At 43.0% G+C, this 14,939-nt stretch overlaps 1 protein-coding gene across 1 annotated transcript in view; it reads left to right on the forward strand.

Moving 5' to 3' along the window:
* Positions 1–14,939, forward strand: part of cryl1 (crystallin, lambda 1) — a 110,641-nt gene that overhangs the window by 30,224 nt on the left and 65,478 nt on the right. The window contains exon 3 of the mRNA XM_067986084.1: positions 4,228–4,354. Within this exon, the coding sequence (XP_067842185.1) occupies positions 4,228–4,354 (127 nt within the window). The remainder of the gene's footprint in view (positions 1–4,227; positions 4,355–14,939) is intronic.

Raw genomic sequence — 14,939 nt, forward strand, 5'->3', positions numbered from 1 at the left:
GTGAGTGTTGAAAAAGTAAGTGCTATGCGTGGGGCTTATGCACATTGTGGATGTGTTGAGAGGTGTAGAAGACGCAAAATGGAGATGGAGAAGTGATGAATATAAAGGCAGATATGTGTGATGTGAAGTGAGGAAGGAGTGTGGGAATAGTTGGCAGTTATGAAAGTGGTAGAATGTGAGAGGAGAATGGCTTAGAATGAGAAAGAGAGGTGTTGCAGTGTGCCCTTGTGATTGTATGCTGAAGCGTTTGATGGAAGGGAGAGAATTGTTGAGTGGTGTGAAGTGTTGAGAGGGGAGGAGCTGTACTTACCCTTGCTGCTCTTGAGGTTATTGAACCTCTTTCTACATTGTAGCCAGGTCCTGGGGTTGGTGCTGGTGGCACTGAGCTTTCAGTCGTCTCTGCTTCATGGTGGCCTTGCGGGTTTTGGGAAAAAGCTGCTTCCTTCTTGTCCTCCATTAGAACCTTCAGGAAGGCATCTGAAATACAGCAGCGTCCCTCCTACACAGCTGCCTCCTTAAAAAAAAATGTTCCACTGTTGTGCAGTGAAAAATTTAAGTGGGTGATACAACCTCACTTTTAAGAGGTGCAGTCCTGCCTTAAGTAGGCATGGAGGCCCAGAGTTTCCGCTAGATTGCGCTGGCTTTTTCAGCGCAATCCGGTCAAATCAGTGCAAAACATCGTTGTGGTCGTCCATCTCCACGACCTCTTGCTGCTCTTTCCACCCACCTCTAAGCCAACCCACTTCATTCCTAACCCCACTTGAGGCCCGCTCCATGATCCAAGGCACCTATTACCTCCCTGTACTCCAATTTGAGGTGCCTCCCTGTCACTTATGCTGCCAATCGAGCCGCCTCCAGCTGTCTAACCTTCATGACTTTAGCCATAGTTTTCGCCGCCTCTGACTCCTGTTATGGTCTGTCCCTGCTCCCAAACCCAAGCCTATCAACCTCTTCTTGCAGCCTGAACCAAGGCCTCACCTCCCCCAAATGTTTGCTCCTTGCCCCATATGTGGTCTTCTGTCCGTTATGTGGACTCCTGCTCCACTGCCTAATCTTCAGGATTTAGCTGCGGTTTGCCGCTGCTTCCAGCTCCCATTGTGGGCCTCGGCCTCCTATGTCCGCTGCATAATGTTCCCCATTAGAAACCTGCTTCCTGGTTACAGCCATTGACTTCAATGGAAATAAAAATCAGGAGAGATGTCAAACGGGCTGCCAACTGTTTTACACTATCACACAAAGTCAAGATCTACCCCTATAGAAACTGTTTGCTGCTCCCAGGACTGTGACCAGTATTGTCAACAGAAGTTGGAGACAAATCCATTTTCCACTTATTCTCAAAATACGTTTGACTTAACTGACCATTTGCCTAAACAAAGCAAACACGGAGTCAAGATTGCAATATCATAGTATGGTACAGCACAGGAAGAGGCCATTTGGCCCATCATGCCTGTGCCAGCTCTTTAAAAGAGCTATCCAATTAGTCCCAGTCCCCTGCTCTTTCCCCATAGCCCTGTTTTCCCTTCAAGTATTTATCCATTTCCCTTTTGAAAATTACTATTGAATTTGCTGCCACCAGCCTTTCAGGCAGTGCATTCCAGATCATTACAACTCGCTGCATAAAAAAATTGTTTCCTCACGTCGCCTCTGGCTCTCTTGCCGATTTTGAATACCTCTATCAAATCTCCCCTTAACCTTCTCTGTTCTAAGGAAAACAACCCAGCTTCTCCTGTCTTTCCACATAACTGAAGTCCCCCATCCCTGGTACCATTCTAGTAAATCTCTTCTTTACCCTCTCTAAGGCCATGACATCTTTCCTAAAGTGTGGTGCCCAGAATTGAACACACTGCTCCAGCTGAGGCTTAACTAGTGTTTTATGAAGGTTTAGCATAACATTCTTGCTTTTGTACTATATGCCTCTATTAATAAAGCCCAGGATCCCATATGCTTTTTAGCAGCCTTCTCAACTTGTCCTGCCACCTTCAAAGATTTGTGTACATACACCCGCAGATGTTTCTGTTCCTGCACTCATTTCACCATTTAGTTTATATTGCCTCTCCTCATTCTTCCTACCAAAATGTATCACTTTACACTTATCTCCGTTAAATTTGATCTCTCATTTCACCGGTCTGTCTATGTCCTCCTGAAGTCTGTTACTATCCTCCACATTGTTTACTACATTTCTGAGTTTCATGTCATCTGCAAACTTTGAAATTATACCCTCCATACTCGAGATCAATTCATTAATATATATCAAAAAAGAGCAGTAGTCCTAATAGTAATGGTGCACCGCTACTCTGATTTCTCCCCTGTAGCCAATTTTGTATCCATGCTGCCACTGTCCCTTTAATCCCATGGGCTTTAATTTTGCTAACAAGTCTATTATGTGGTATTTTGTCAAATGCCATTTGAAAATCCATATACACAACATCAACTGCGCTACCCTCATCTACCCTCTCCGTTACTTCATCAAAGAACTCAATCAAGTTAGTCAAACACTATTTTCCTTTAACAAATCCATGCTGACTTTCATTTATTAGCCCATACTTTTCCAAGTGCCAATTAATTTAGTCCCAGATTATTGCCTCTAGAAGTTCCCCCACCACCGACGTTCGACTGACTGGCCTGTAATTGCCTGGTTTATCCCTCTTCCCTTTTCTTGAATAGGGGTGTAACATTTGCAATCCTCTGGCACCGTCCCCATTTCTAAGGAAGATTTGAAGATTGTGGCCAGAATCTCTCCAATTCCCACCCTTACTTCCCTCAGTAACCTAGAATGCATCTGGACCGGGTGACTTTTTTCTACTTTGAGTACTGCCAATCTCCTAAGTACTTCCTCTTTATCTATTTTTATCCTAGCTAATATCGCTACTACCTTCTCCTTTCCTGATACAATGGCAGCATCCTCTTTTCTAGTGAAGACGGATGCAAAGTATTCATTTATTACGTCAGCTATGCCCTCTGCCTCCACAAGAAGATCTCCTTTTCTGCCCCTAATCGGTCCCACTTTGGGTTCCCTTTTATGTAAGCCGCTAATCTATTCTCATACTCTCTCTTCACCCCTCTTATTTCCTTTTTTAGATCTCCTCTGTACTTTCTGCATTCAGCCTGGTTCTCTACTGTATCATGAACCTTACTTTCGTCATAAGCCTCCTTTTTCTATTTCACTTTAATCTCTATATCTTTAGTCATCTAGGGAGCTCTAGCTTTGGATGCTCTTCCTTTCCCCCACATGGGAATGTGTCTACTCTGTACCCGAATCATCTCCTCCTTGAAGGCCTCTCATTGTCTATCCCCCTGGCTATTGAATCCCTATAACGACTGCATTTCTTGTGCCCCCCTGTGCAGCCGAGTCTTCCACGGTGCCGTGGATTTGCTCCTAACTGCACTCTCCCAAGGTTTCAAGACCCTCACTGGTATTCAACACAATTCCGGTTTGAGTGCCACACTCCCAGCAGACTCCTACATTGCTTGTCTGTTCCTCCTAGTCTGTCTGGTGGTCACCCGCTCCCTCTTCGACTGAACTCCCTGTAACTGCGGGGTGACCACCTTCTGAAACGTGCTATCCACAAAACTCTCAGCTTCCTGTATGCACTGTAGTGACGCCAGCCTCTCCTTGAGCTTAGAAACTCTGAGCTCAAGCTCAAGCAGTTGGTGGCACTTCCTGCACATGTGGTTTTTCAGGACACATAAAGTGTTCTGTAGTTCCCACATGGCACAGGATGTGGATGTGATGGGCCCCTGCTGGCCTCCCATGTTAGCGAACAGTTAATTAAACCGTTTGTTTAACTTTAAGGCAATTTACTGTTTAGTTAACACTAAAACACTAACCAACCACTAAAGACACTAACAACGAAGACCAATAAGCACTAAAAACACTAACCAATAAACTAAATACTTACTAACTTAACCTCTACGCTCCTCGTTGTTTTATGACGTCACTTTTTGACTTCTTGGAAAAAAAATTTTTATTTGATTCCTTGCGCCGCTCCCTTTACCTGGGCCGGGTCTGCTCTCGCGCCACTCCCTTTACCTGGGCCATAAACCTCTGAAATGTTCTTTCGTACAAAGATCTAGGCTGGCTTTTTGTAGTAAGGAAAATTTTAAATGGGACAAGCCAGATCTTCTAGATAGTTGAGGTGATAGACATTAAAAATATTCGGATATGAAAGGTGATGAAGCTCCCTATTTGTCACATAGATAGTAACATACATTCTGTTCTTAATTTAGACAGCAGCTGAATGAACTTGAGAGGACTGGCATGCTTAGAGGAACCTGCAAACCTGAGGAACAAATGCTGCTGATCAGTGCCTGTAGTGATCTTGCACAAGCAGTAGAGGGTGCTATTCATGTCCAGGTCAGTATTTCCACTGGGTTACAATGGTTACTTATGTACAAGCCAAGTTTCCACAAGCAAATGCTTGATTCACCTGTGTCTAGGTCAACAAAGCAGAGATTTGCTAAGAGCATTTAATACTCATTTAGGTTATATTAAACTCAGTACAGTTTTGTACGTGAAGAAAATATTTCTTTTAACTCAAAGCAAGAGAAAGCCAGGTATAGATTGCAGGGCTGGTTGGTACATTTGAAGTAGCCTTGGTGAGTTGCTGCAGTGCAAAGAGTATATATTACATACTGCAGATATGGTGCATCAATGATGGAGGGGATAGATATTGAGTAGAGAAGCCGGGGCGCCAGTGAAGTGGACTGCTCTGTCTTGGATGGTGTCAAGCATCTTGAATGCTTTTGTAGCTGCATCCATCCAGGTAAGTTGTGGGCATTCTATCATGCTCCTTCCTTGAGCCTAGTAAATGGAGGGATCAGGAGGTGAGCCACTCATCACAGAGTACCTAGTCTCTGCCCTGCTCTTAGAGCCATGATGTTATATGGCTGGTCCAGTTAACAACACCAGCTAGCCTAGAGGCCGCGTGGAGCTGAATGGGGGGGGGAAAGCAAGGGAGTTGGTGGTGGGACTCAATAAAGAGATGAGCTTGGAGAATGATGGTGAGATGAGAATGAAACTGCAGAGCGGCAGGAGATCAGGGCTAGAGTGGGTGGAAGGCTAGAGGGAGGTTGGAATCAGAACAGAGAGGAAGGTAGGTAGCAACAGACAGTTGCATGGATGGTTTCAATCTTGGAGCTCTTCACACTTGGTATTGGAGATGAGGATGGAAGAGATGGGGGAAGGATGTGAGGAGACAGAGAAAAGGAGCATCGAGTGGTCCTTGCCCTCCAGAATGATCCTGGAGTAGTATGCCACTTTGGTTGAGGAGACCCAAGGCACGGTACTGCTTGACATGATTGTCCCATGTCCCAAATATGAGCATGGAAGTCTAGACTGGTTGTTCACCAGGCGCGCATGAGTTTGCAGCCCTCTGATTTAAGGGAGCAAAGCTGGGAACTGTACCATAGAAAATGGCAGGCCCTATTTGCATCTTTTTGGTTCTCCCTTCTTCCTTTACTGCCCTCTTACTGTTGAAATACTGAAAAGAATTTCAGACTGTTATATTTTGTGTCTACAGCTATGCTTTTGCCTAGGTCTCTCTGTTCCCCTCATCACCTTTTTAATGCATTTCTGCATATCCCTACATTCATCTCAGGTCATTCTTTCTCCCTGCAGGATTTGTAGAGTTTTTCCTTCCTCCTTATTCCACTTCTGATGGTTGAAGTTAATCCATGTTAATCTATTTATGCGCATGCTTGTTTAATCAATGCTTGCCGATTCTAGGTATATATTTATCCTGAATGCAAAACATTATGCTTTTAAAGATATCCCACTTGTCCTCTAATTAAGTGTTGTTGAACAAACTCTCCTAATCATGAGTTCTGTTTCCTGTATGTTATGAGTCACTTACAAATACCAGGTCAAGATGTACACTGCCTCCTATGGCTTCCCTGATGCACTGGGTCATGAAACAGTCATGCATTACATTTACCAAATACAACTCTAAGCCACTTGGGTATTCTCAATTTATATTTGGGTGATTTGAAAGTTAAAATAACTTTCCTGTTCTCGCATGCCATTCCTATCTTCTGTTTTCCTTCTGACTTTGCGGTCTGCAGTATACCCCTGGAACCTTTTTTGCATTAAAGGGTCCAGAACTTCCTGTAAATTTGCACCCATACAAATGCATAATAGTGGCCTAATGCCAATTTCTGGCCCAGAACAGAGAGAAAAGTCAGGCATAAATGATTTACTCCTGTTCTCGCGCTATGCCTGAATTTCCTCGCTATTCTGCACCGGTTCTTCAAAGCCATCACCAAGATCCTCCTCTGCTTATTAACATAGATCCACCCCTATGCAAAAGAACGGAAAACAGGAATTTCCTACAATTTCGCTGGTTCAGAATGGGTGTAAATTTAGGCCCAAAATTTTAGGTGCATCAGGATCCAAAGTCATAAATTTTTTCCCCTTACACACACTGGTACTGTATTTTCATTTTCTTTGAATGCATTTTTATGGCATCAGAATAAGTCACGTTAAAAATTGAAAAGCTTCCACAATTGCATTTTTTAAACACGCTTTACCTAATGTGCCTAAATAATGGTTAGATTGCATCAAATTTTAATTTTCATACATAACGAAGGAATATATGGTGTGAACTCTGCACTTTCCTCAGGCCCTGATTTTTTACGCTGATTTCTGCTTATTTACGGCAACTTTTACATTCCATTTTATGCTAGTGAGATTGACAGGAAATTTCGGCGTCAGTTGCCGATGGTAATATGGGCATGAATGTTATGTAAAATTTAAGTGTAACTTGCTGAGTATGCCTCCATAAGAAGGCTGTAAAGATGTTTGACCAGGGATGTTTAATGCATAAATTTCCACCAACCACAGGATAATCGTCAATTTTCTTCCAGGTGTCTCTGACCTATAGGCTACACCACCTTCTTTCCTGTCCACTCTTTTCTGAACTCTGTATACCCCTCAATTTTGTATTTGTTGCGATCTTCCAGCATCGGCCATGTTTCTGATGTTGCTACAACATTGGAGTTTCCTACTGCCACAACAGCCTCTAATTCGAGCATCTTATCTTTCATTGGTGTGTGTATACTTATTGTAGATGTCTTTCTCTCTTTGCCCCCTTTCTCCCCCTCCCACACTTTATCCCATCCACCTCCTACATGCTCTCTCTCCCATCTTTACCTCGTTCTCCTTTATGCATCCAACTGTTTTCTTCCTGCTGTGTCTCCTGCAGTATTAGAACTGCTGCATGGGGCAGAGCAGAACTTTACGAAGAACTGGGTCAGAAAAGTTTGAGAGCATGGGGAGCAGAGCTTTAATTGGATAATGAAGGTTGGATTTTTTTTTCTCTCTTCTGTTTAGGTGCCTTAATTACATTTCAATCCTAGGCAGAATGGTTAGCAAGACTACTTGCTCACAGGCTATATTATCTTCCCCTTTTTGTGTAAATGCACATTATCAGGCTTGAGTGTTGTGTGATATGGCAGCCTCTACTGTTCTATAAGGAATAAATCCAGACAGAGAACACCACTATATTCAAACACTAAGCAAACCAGGAAGAAGGTATTTCTAACTCCTGTGTTTCAGTGCAATGTAGATATGCCATTGCTATTTTTCAGAACCTCATCATTTGTATTCTGCAATGCTTCATAGCGGTTTAGGCTGTTATAGGGCAAACTTGGGCAAGGGGGCAAGGGCAAGGGCCAACCATATATTGGGTTATTCATCTGGAAACAAGTGAAGTTCTCTAGTAATCAGTCATATGGGAAATTCTAAGTGCTACAGGAGCTAAGACACCCTTAGTTTTGGATGTTCCCCTGTGGTTTACTCTTAGTATTGAATGCTCTCCTTTATGCCTTTCCACCATTTCCTCTCATAGCCTACCCAGGATCATTCACAATATCTGAACAGAGGAGACAGCAGTAATTCTGATGAGCTCAATACTGAAGGATTTGTTGGACCTCCAAGAACTGAGAGATTTCATATAGGCAAGAATTTTGTCTCAGATGAAGGGCCAGATACAGTGCAGTGTTCTCAAAAGTCTCCATCTTACAGCTTGGTCATTGAAAGGGCCAGCCAAATTGTTTGGATTTTTCTTTTCAGTTGTGGGCAAGTAAATTGCACAAGCTAAAAGCTTACAATACTAAATAAAAATGGCTTGGCAAGGATTTCCAGGAATAATAAAGGAATATCCAGGAATGGAACCAGGATAATATTCCAATTATCTGTTCCTAATGGCAGTGTTATTGATTAACGAAGGGTATTTGTTGTCTAGTGCCCCCCTGGTGGGTGTGATCCCTGACTTGGTGGGGAGCGCTGAGTGGAAACAATTTCCAAATGGGGTCGGTCAAAATCTTGTACAAGCAACCTGAGACTATACACTGCAACACATGCATTGAAAGCACAAGAAAGCTGACATTGTATATCAAAATTTGTTTAAAAATGAACCAGGTCAAAAAGATCTACTTTAGTTGGAAGACCTACTTGGAATGAATGAATGGCCATCAGCTCTGATCCACTACATATGAAATGATCAGTACTAAATGGATCTTTTAAGCAGCATCTTACATTGTGACTGATATGGCATTATCTGATACTGGCATACTCTATCAAGGTATGCTGGTAGGGTTAGTTGAAGTAGGGAGGGTGGATACTCATGTGGAACATAAACGCTTGCATAGACCAGTTGGGCCGAATGACCTGTTTCTGTGCTAGAGTTACATCGAAACTACAATCATTTAAATCCCAACATTGCTGCAGGTAAAAATCTACTGGAGTTTTTCCATCCACCCAAATCTATTTTACTGAATGTGAATTTATCAGAGTTGTGAGAGCAGAAAAAAAATCACATCAATACCCTAGGGAAATAAATGTGTTTTTGCCCAAAAATATGCAAATTTATTTGATCAGTTTTTTTTATCTTAAATTGCTTCTTTACAGTTCTGTGATATGCACACATAAAAGCACCACCCTTGAAAGTTCAAATAGTGCAACTTAATATTTCCCTTTTCTTTTTCTCACAGCCCATACTCTAGTATTACAGTAAATGGCCATGTGAATTCCATACTGATGGAAAGATAAAAATGAATCCTCTTGGTAGAGGGAGATTGAGCCCTTGCTTCTGAACATTGATATTCAAAGTCTTGTTTGTTTTTACAAAGGATTATGGAGTTCACCACTTCCCTGAAAATGATTTTAAATTAACTTCTAAATTCTCTCAGATGATCCGACATACTGATGCCTGTATCCATTGCTAGTGAGTTGTGAGAGGCTAAGAGAATTTGGTGGTGTATGCACTGAAAAGGTTTGTGAATCACTTATCTGGTTTATTTACGGTTCACATGGCAGCCAATGCAGCTTCCTAGCTTTTGACAGCAAACTTAGTTCAATATTTTGTTTATAAGTCTACACAAAAAGATCAGATCTTTGATAGACACATTTGCAGCTATTAATTCTTTAAAGAAAGTAATTCTTTTTACTTTAGCTCAGGTTGTCGAAGTTATTACTGTGGCATCTTATGTTGTTTCTATGCAGATACGGTAGTACAGCTTATGCCTAAAATGTATCTCCGCTTATCTAAGGCACTTTTGCGTTGGTTTGAAAGTGGAACTATAATTTGCGAATCAGGTCTGTGATCTTACACCCACCAGAGGGAAGAGTGTGTGGCACCTCTAATGCTGGATGGTAACCCTAGCCTGGTGTGAAGCCACATTTTAAAAGTGCTCAGATGGTTAACTCGACTTGAAACTTAATAAATTTTCTTTTCCAATGTTATAAGAGAGGTGCTGCTCTTTCCTACATTCCCATAATATTAAAAATTAGCCAATCAGAGCTTTGTGGCAATATCCTAGCAGGTGTGCAGAGCTTTGTTGTTGCTGAGTTCAGTGCAAGCCACAAGTGCGACTCAGATCTGCCAACTGAGTATTGCAACAGTATCTGAAGTAAAACTTATCCTAAGAAATAACAATGCCAAAATTTTACCTGCTACCTTATGACTCCTCACTACAACGGAAGTACCATTTAACTGCTGATTACAGTGCCTTAGCAATTAATGTAGTTTAGAGCCAAGGATTTTAGTTAATCTAAGCAGCTATTTTGTTTGATTGCAAAATCTTGGGTAAACTAATTAATTACTAAGAAGGAGTTAGATGATTGAATAATGGAATGTGATTTTCGGTTACTGTTTAGCTGACTGATCTGCCAGGCACAAGTTAATTTATTTACTTATGTTTTAGCCGCATCATTGGCCAATATGCAACTGTTTTTTTCTTGACCACACCTGAAAGGCATCTACATGGAGTACTTTACATGGTTTCACAAAGCATTATTGTCTTGATCTGACAACTCACAGCAACAAGCACTTTGCTGTGGTGCTCCAGTTTGGCCTCGACATTAAGTCGTAGAGAACCCCACCTCCTTTTTACCACTTTGACATAATTTATTTGTATTTGGAGAGTAAATGAATAAGGAAAATGGTGGATTACATTACATTACAGTAAAGAAATGAGGACAGCCAAGGTCAAGAATCTTACACTTTTTTTTAAACATAAGAAATATTAACATCACCTGGAGAGAAAAGTTATTGTCTATTATCAGTAATGGGTTGTAAAAAAAAATCATTCACCTGAAAACATAAATTCTCTGTGAAGGGGAAATTATGGAGTTGAACATCAGAGGAGAGCTGGAATTATGTACCTTGGAACCTAATGCTTTCCTTTAAACCTCCTGGAGTAGGTCAATTTTATAATATAGGGAACATTTATATTTTGGAAATCCGACACTTTGCTGTGTCATTAACCTGCTGGGGACAGGTAATTGAGTTTGTTTGACACCATTCTGTGTTAGTTGACTCATTTATCTCTGTGTAATCAGTTTTGGCTCTAGAAATCTTCCTGATGAATGGATTGCTTTTTGAGCTTAAAATTCTTTCAACCTCTTAAAAATTTTAATTACGAAGCTCACTATGCACATCAAGGGCTCAATTTTCAAACGGAGCTGGGAAGAGGCCGTGGTGGAGGGCGTCAATTTGAAGTCTGGAAACCCATTAGTACGGGTTTCCCGGACCGCCTAACGATTTTCACGTAAGGACCTCTTTTATTTATTTTTGTTGGTTTCCTGTCTGACTGGCTGATTGACAGGCTGGTCTCAGTCGGACGGGAGATCAGCCAGGGAGAGGTTGTCTGCAGGTAAGTCTTTGTTTGCATGGATGGAGGGACATGGGGCATAGGTGGGCACGGGGGTCGCGAGTCATGGGGGATGGGATTGGGGGTCATCGCAGGGGTCCACGAGGGTCGGGGTCGGAGGGGGAGGATTGGGGGAGGGGGTCCGCGATCGGGAGGGGTTGGGGGGTCAGTGCAGGCTTGTTGGGCCTGGGAGAAGCACTCCTGCTCTTCTGGGCCCACAAGCTGTGTCTTTCTAGGCACTTACCGGGCCTTCTCACCTCCTTTCACAAGGCGTAAAACAGAAAGCCCGAGAATCCCAGCCCCCCGAGGTTGAAATAGGGAGTTAGTTAGAAATGGAGGCTTGATGCCTCTTTGAAAGGTTTTAAGGCTCGACGCGCCTCCTAGGAGCGGGTTGTCCGCCCGCCCCCTAGAAAACCAGAAATGGGCGGGTTTGAACGGTGGCAATTTTCAATTCCCCCCCCCCCGCCCCCAACCCACCCATTTTTTACTTTGAAAATTGAGCCCCAAGTGTCTGCTTTTCTCAGTGTCTTTGAACCTGGAGTTGTTTTCCCCCCCACTTTTGTGTTTTTCTGAAAAATCTATTCAGTACAATTTCTGTGCCTGCGCTGCACTCATTTTCCTGTGGGACCTGAGCTGCAACAAGAGTCCCATAGTAAAGTTTTCATTTATCTAGTTGTTGTGTAGTTGTGTTGTGGCAAGTGGAATAGTGGGGCCAAATTTTCTCAGCTGCTTCATTAAGCTCTCACTGTAACTCTGGCAGGAGTCTTGAGTCCAGCTCGGAAAAGGGTCACAACCTCAGTTGGGAAATCCCATGTAACGGGTTGAGGCTTCCCTCCCCCACCCACTTTTCCCTCTTTATAACGCCAGCCATATCAGAATGGTCGGGACCATGGGTGGGGTTCCCATAAGTTGACCATCCACTCCAGCGCCAATCCCTGAACTTCCCTCCTGCCTCTCTAAGCTTATCTCTTCTGAGAAATTTTCGTTCTCCCTTGATTTTTTTTTTCCCGCTAAACTATTCTTTCCTTACCCCTATGCTGGCCAGTATCATTAATGGCTTCCTTTGTTCAGGTACCCTCTCTCTCCCTCTGAAAATCACCATTGTTGCTCACTTCTCACAAAATCCACCTTCAACCCATCTGCTTAGTTAGAATCATTTGGAATCGTAGAAAGGTTACAGAACGGAAGGAGGCCATTCGGCCGATCAAGTCCGTGCCGGCTCTATGCAAGAGCAATCCAGCTAGTCCCATGCCCCAGCCTATCCCCGTAGCCCAGCAATTTTTTTTCCTTTCGAGTAGTTATCCAGTTCCCTTTTGAAGGTCATGATTGAATCTACTTCTACCACCTACTCTGGCAGTGCATTCCAGATCCTAACCACTCGCTGTGTAAAAAAGTTTTTCCTCATGTCACCTTTGGTTCTTTTGCCAATCACCTTAAATCTATGCTCTCTGGTTCTTATCCCTTCCACCAATGGGAACAGTTTCTCTCTACCTACTCTGTCTAGACCCTTCATGATTTTGAATACCTCTATCAAATCTCCTCTCAACCATCTCTGTTCCAAGGAGAACAACCCAACTTCTCCACTCTATCCACGTAACTAAAGTCCCTCATCCCTGGAATCATTCTAGTAAATCTCTTCTGCACCCTCTCTCAGGCCTTCACAATCTTTCCTAAAGTACGGTGCCCAGAACTGGATATACTACTCCAGTTGTGACTGAACCAGTGTTTTATAAAGGGTCATCATGATTTCCTTGCTTCTGTACTCTGCCTCTATTTATAAAGCCCAGGATCCCATATGCTTTTTTAACCACTTTCTCAACTGGCCCTGCCAGCTTCAGTGATTTGTGTACATATACCCCCCAATCTCTCTGTTCTTGTACCCCTTTTAGAATTGTGTCCTTCAGTTTATATTGCCTCTCCTTTTCCACCTGTACTTCCCTCAGCAACCTAGGATGCATCCCATCCGGTCCAGGTGACATATCTACTTTAAGGACAGCTAGCCTTTCTAGTATCTCTTTTTCATAAATTTTTAGCCCATCCAGTATCACAACTATATCTTCCTTTACTGAGACTCTGGCAGCATCTTCCTTGGTAAAGTCAGATGCAAAGTACTCATTTAGTACCTCAGCCATTCCTTCTGCATCCATGAGTAGATCTCCTTTGTGGTCCCTAATCGACCCCACCCTTCCTCTTGCTACCCGTTTACATGCCTGTTGAAGACTTTTGGATTCCCTTTTATGTTGGCCGCCAGTCTATCCTCATATTCTCTCTTTGCCCCTCTTATTTCCTTTTTCACATCCCCTCTGAGCTTCCTCTATTCAACCTGGTTCTCACTCGTTATCAACCTGATATCTGTCGTACACCCCTTTTTTCCGTTTCATCTTATTCTGTATCTCTTTTGCCATCCAAGGAGCTCTGGCTTTAGTTACTCTATCTTTTTGCCTCGTAGGAATGTGCCTAGAGTGTACCCGAAACATCTCTTTAGAGGGTGCCCATTGTTCAATTACAGTTTTGCCTGCCAATCTTTGATTCCAATTTACCCAGGCCAGATCTGTTCTCATCCCATTGAAATTGGCCCTCCTCCAATTGAGTATTTTTACTTTAGAGTGGTCCGTGTCCTTTTCCAAAGCTATTCTAAACCCTATGATACGGCAAATGTTACACCCTTGTTCATTTATCCCAAAACTCCCTGTTTGAATCTCTTTAGCTTGGCTTTTGCTGTGCTCATAGCACCAAGACTGCCTTGGCTAAAGTCATGAATGACATCCTCTGTAACTGTGACCATGATGCTGCATCCCTCCTTTATCTTCCTTGACCTCCCAGCAACATTTTGACATAATCAAATGTTGCAACCTCCTCCATTACCTCTCCACCGTTGTTCCACTCCTAACTATCTGAATGCAGCCAACACATCTACAGCACTGGCTTCTCTAGAGTTTCCCGAGGATGTATCCTCGTCTACGTGCTTGGTAATATTGTCTACAGACACTGGACCAACTTCCACAGTTATGCTAATGATACCCAGCTCTTTCCCTCCCCCACATTCCATGACCCTACAACTCTATTGTCAGACTGCCTGCCTGACATTGTCATGAATGAGTTAAAATTGCTTCCAACTGAATATTGGGAAGACTGAAGCTATCATTTTTGGCCCCCAACATAAACTCTACCCCCTTCCCACTAGCTCCACCTCCACTCTAACCACTCGTTCAGGCTGAACCAGACCACACAAAATCTTGGTGTCCAATTTGACCTCAGCCTCAATGGTGCTAAAACTCTTATCCCTGCTTTTGTCACCTCTAGATTTGATCTCTCCAATGCCCTCCTTGCTTCTCATTCTCCACCTTCCATAAACTCCAAGTTATCCAAAGCTCAGACACCTAAATTTTGTCCTACACTAAGTACAGGCCGTTCTCTGTTAACCTATATTGGCTCCCTGCTCCCCAATGCATTGAATTTAAAATCCTTATCTTTGTCTTCAAATCCTTCCACAGCCTGCCTCTCTCCTCCCACACCATTCAGTCCTCTACTGGTCTTTTGTGAATTCTTTTACACCCTCCCACCTCATCATTGATGGCAGAGCCTTCTGCCGCCTCAGTCCTTCTCTCTGGAACTGTCTCCTTAAAACCCTCAGCATCTCCACCTTTAAAAGCCGTTTTAAAACCAATTTTTTTGTTAAAGCTTTCGGTCACCTCTCCTAACTTACCAACCATGGCTCAGTGTCCATTCTTTTATCTTATTGATTTTCTCTCTTTCTCCCTCGCCCCTCCAGTCACTGTAAAGTGCCTGGG

The sequence above is a fragment of the Heptranchias perlo genome, chromosome 6 (assembly GCF_035084215.1).
Source record: "Heptranchias perlo isolate sHepPer1 chromosome 6, sHepPer1.hap1, whole genome shotgun sequence".
In the NCBI taxonomy this organism is placed as follows: Eukaryota; Metazoa; Chordata; class Chondrichthyes; order Hexanchiformes; family Hexanchidae; genus Heptranchias; species Heptranchias perlo.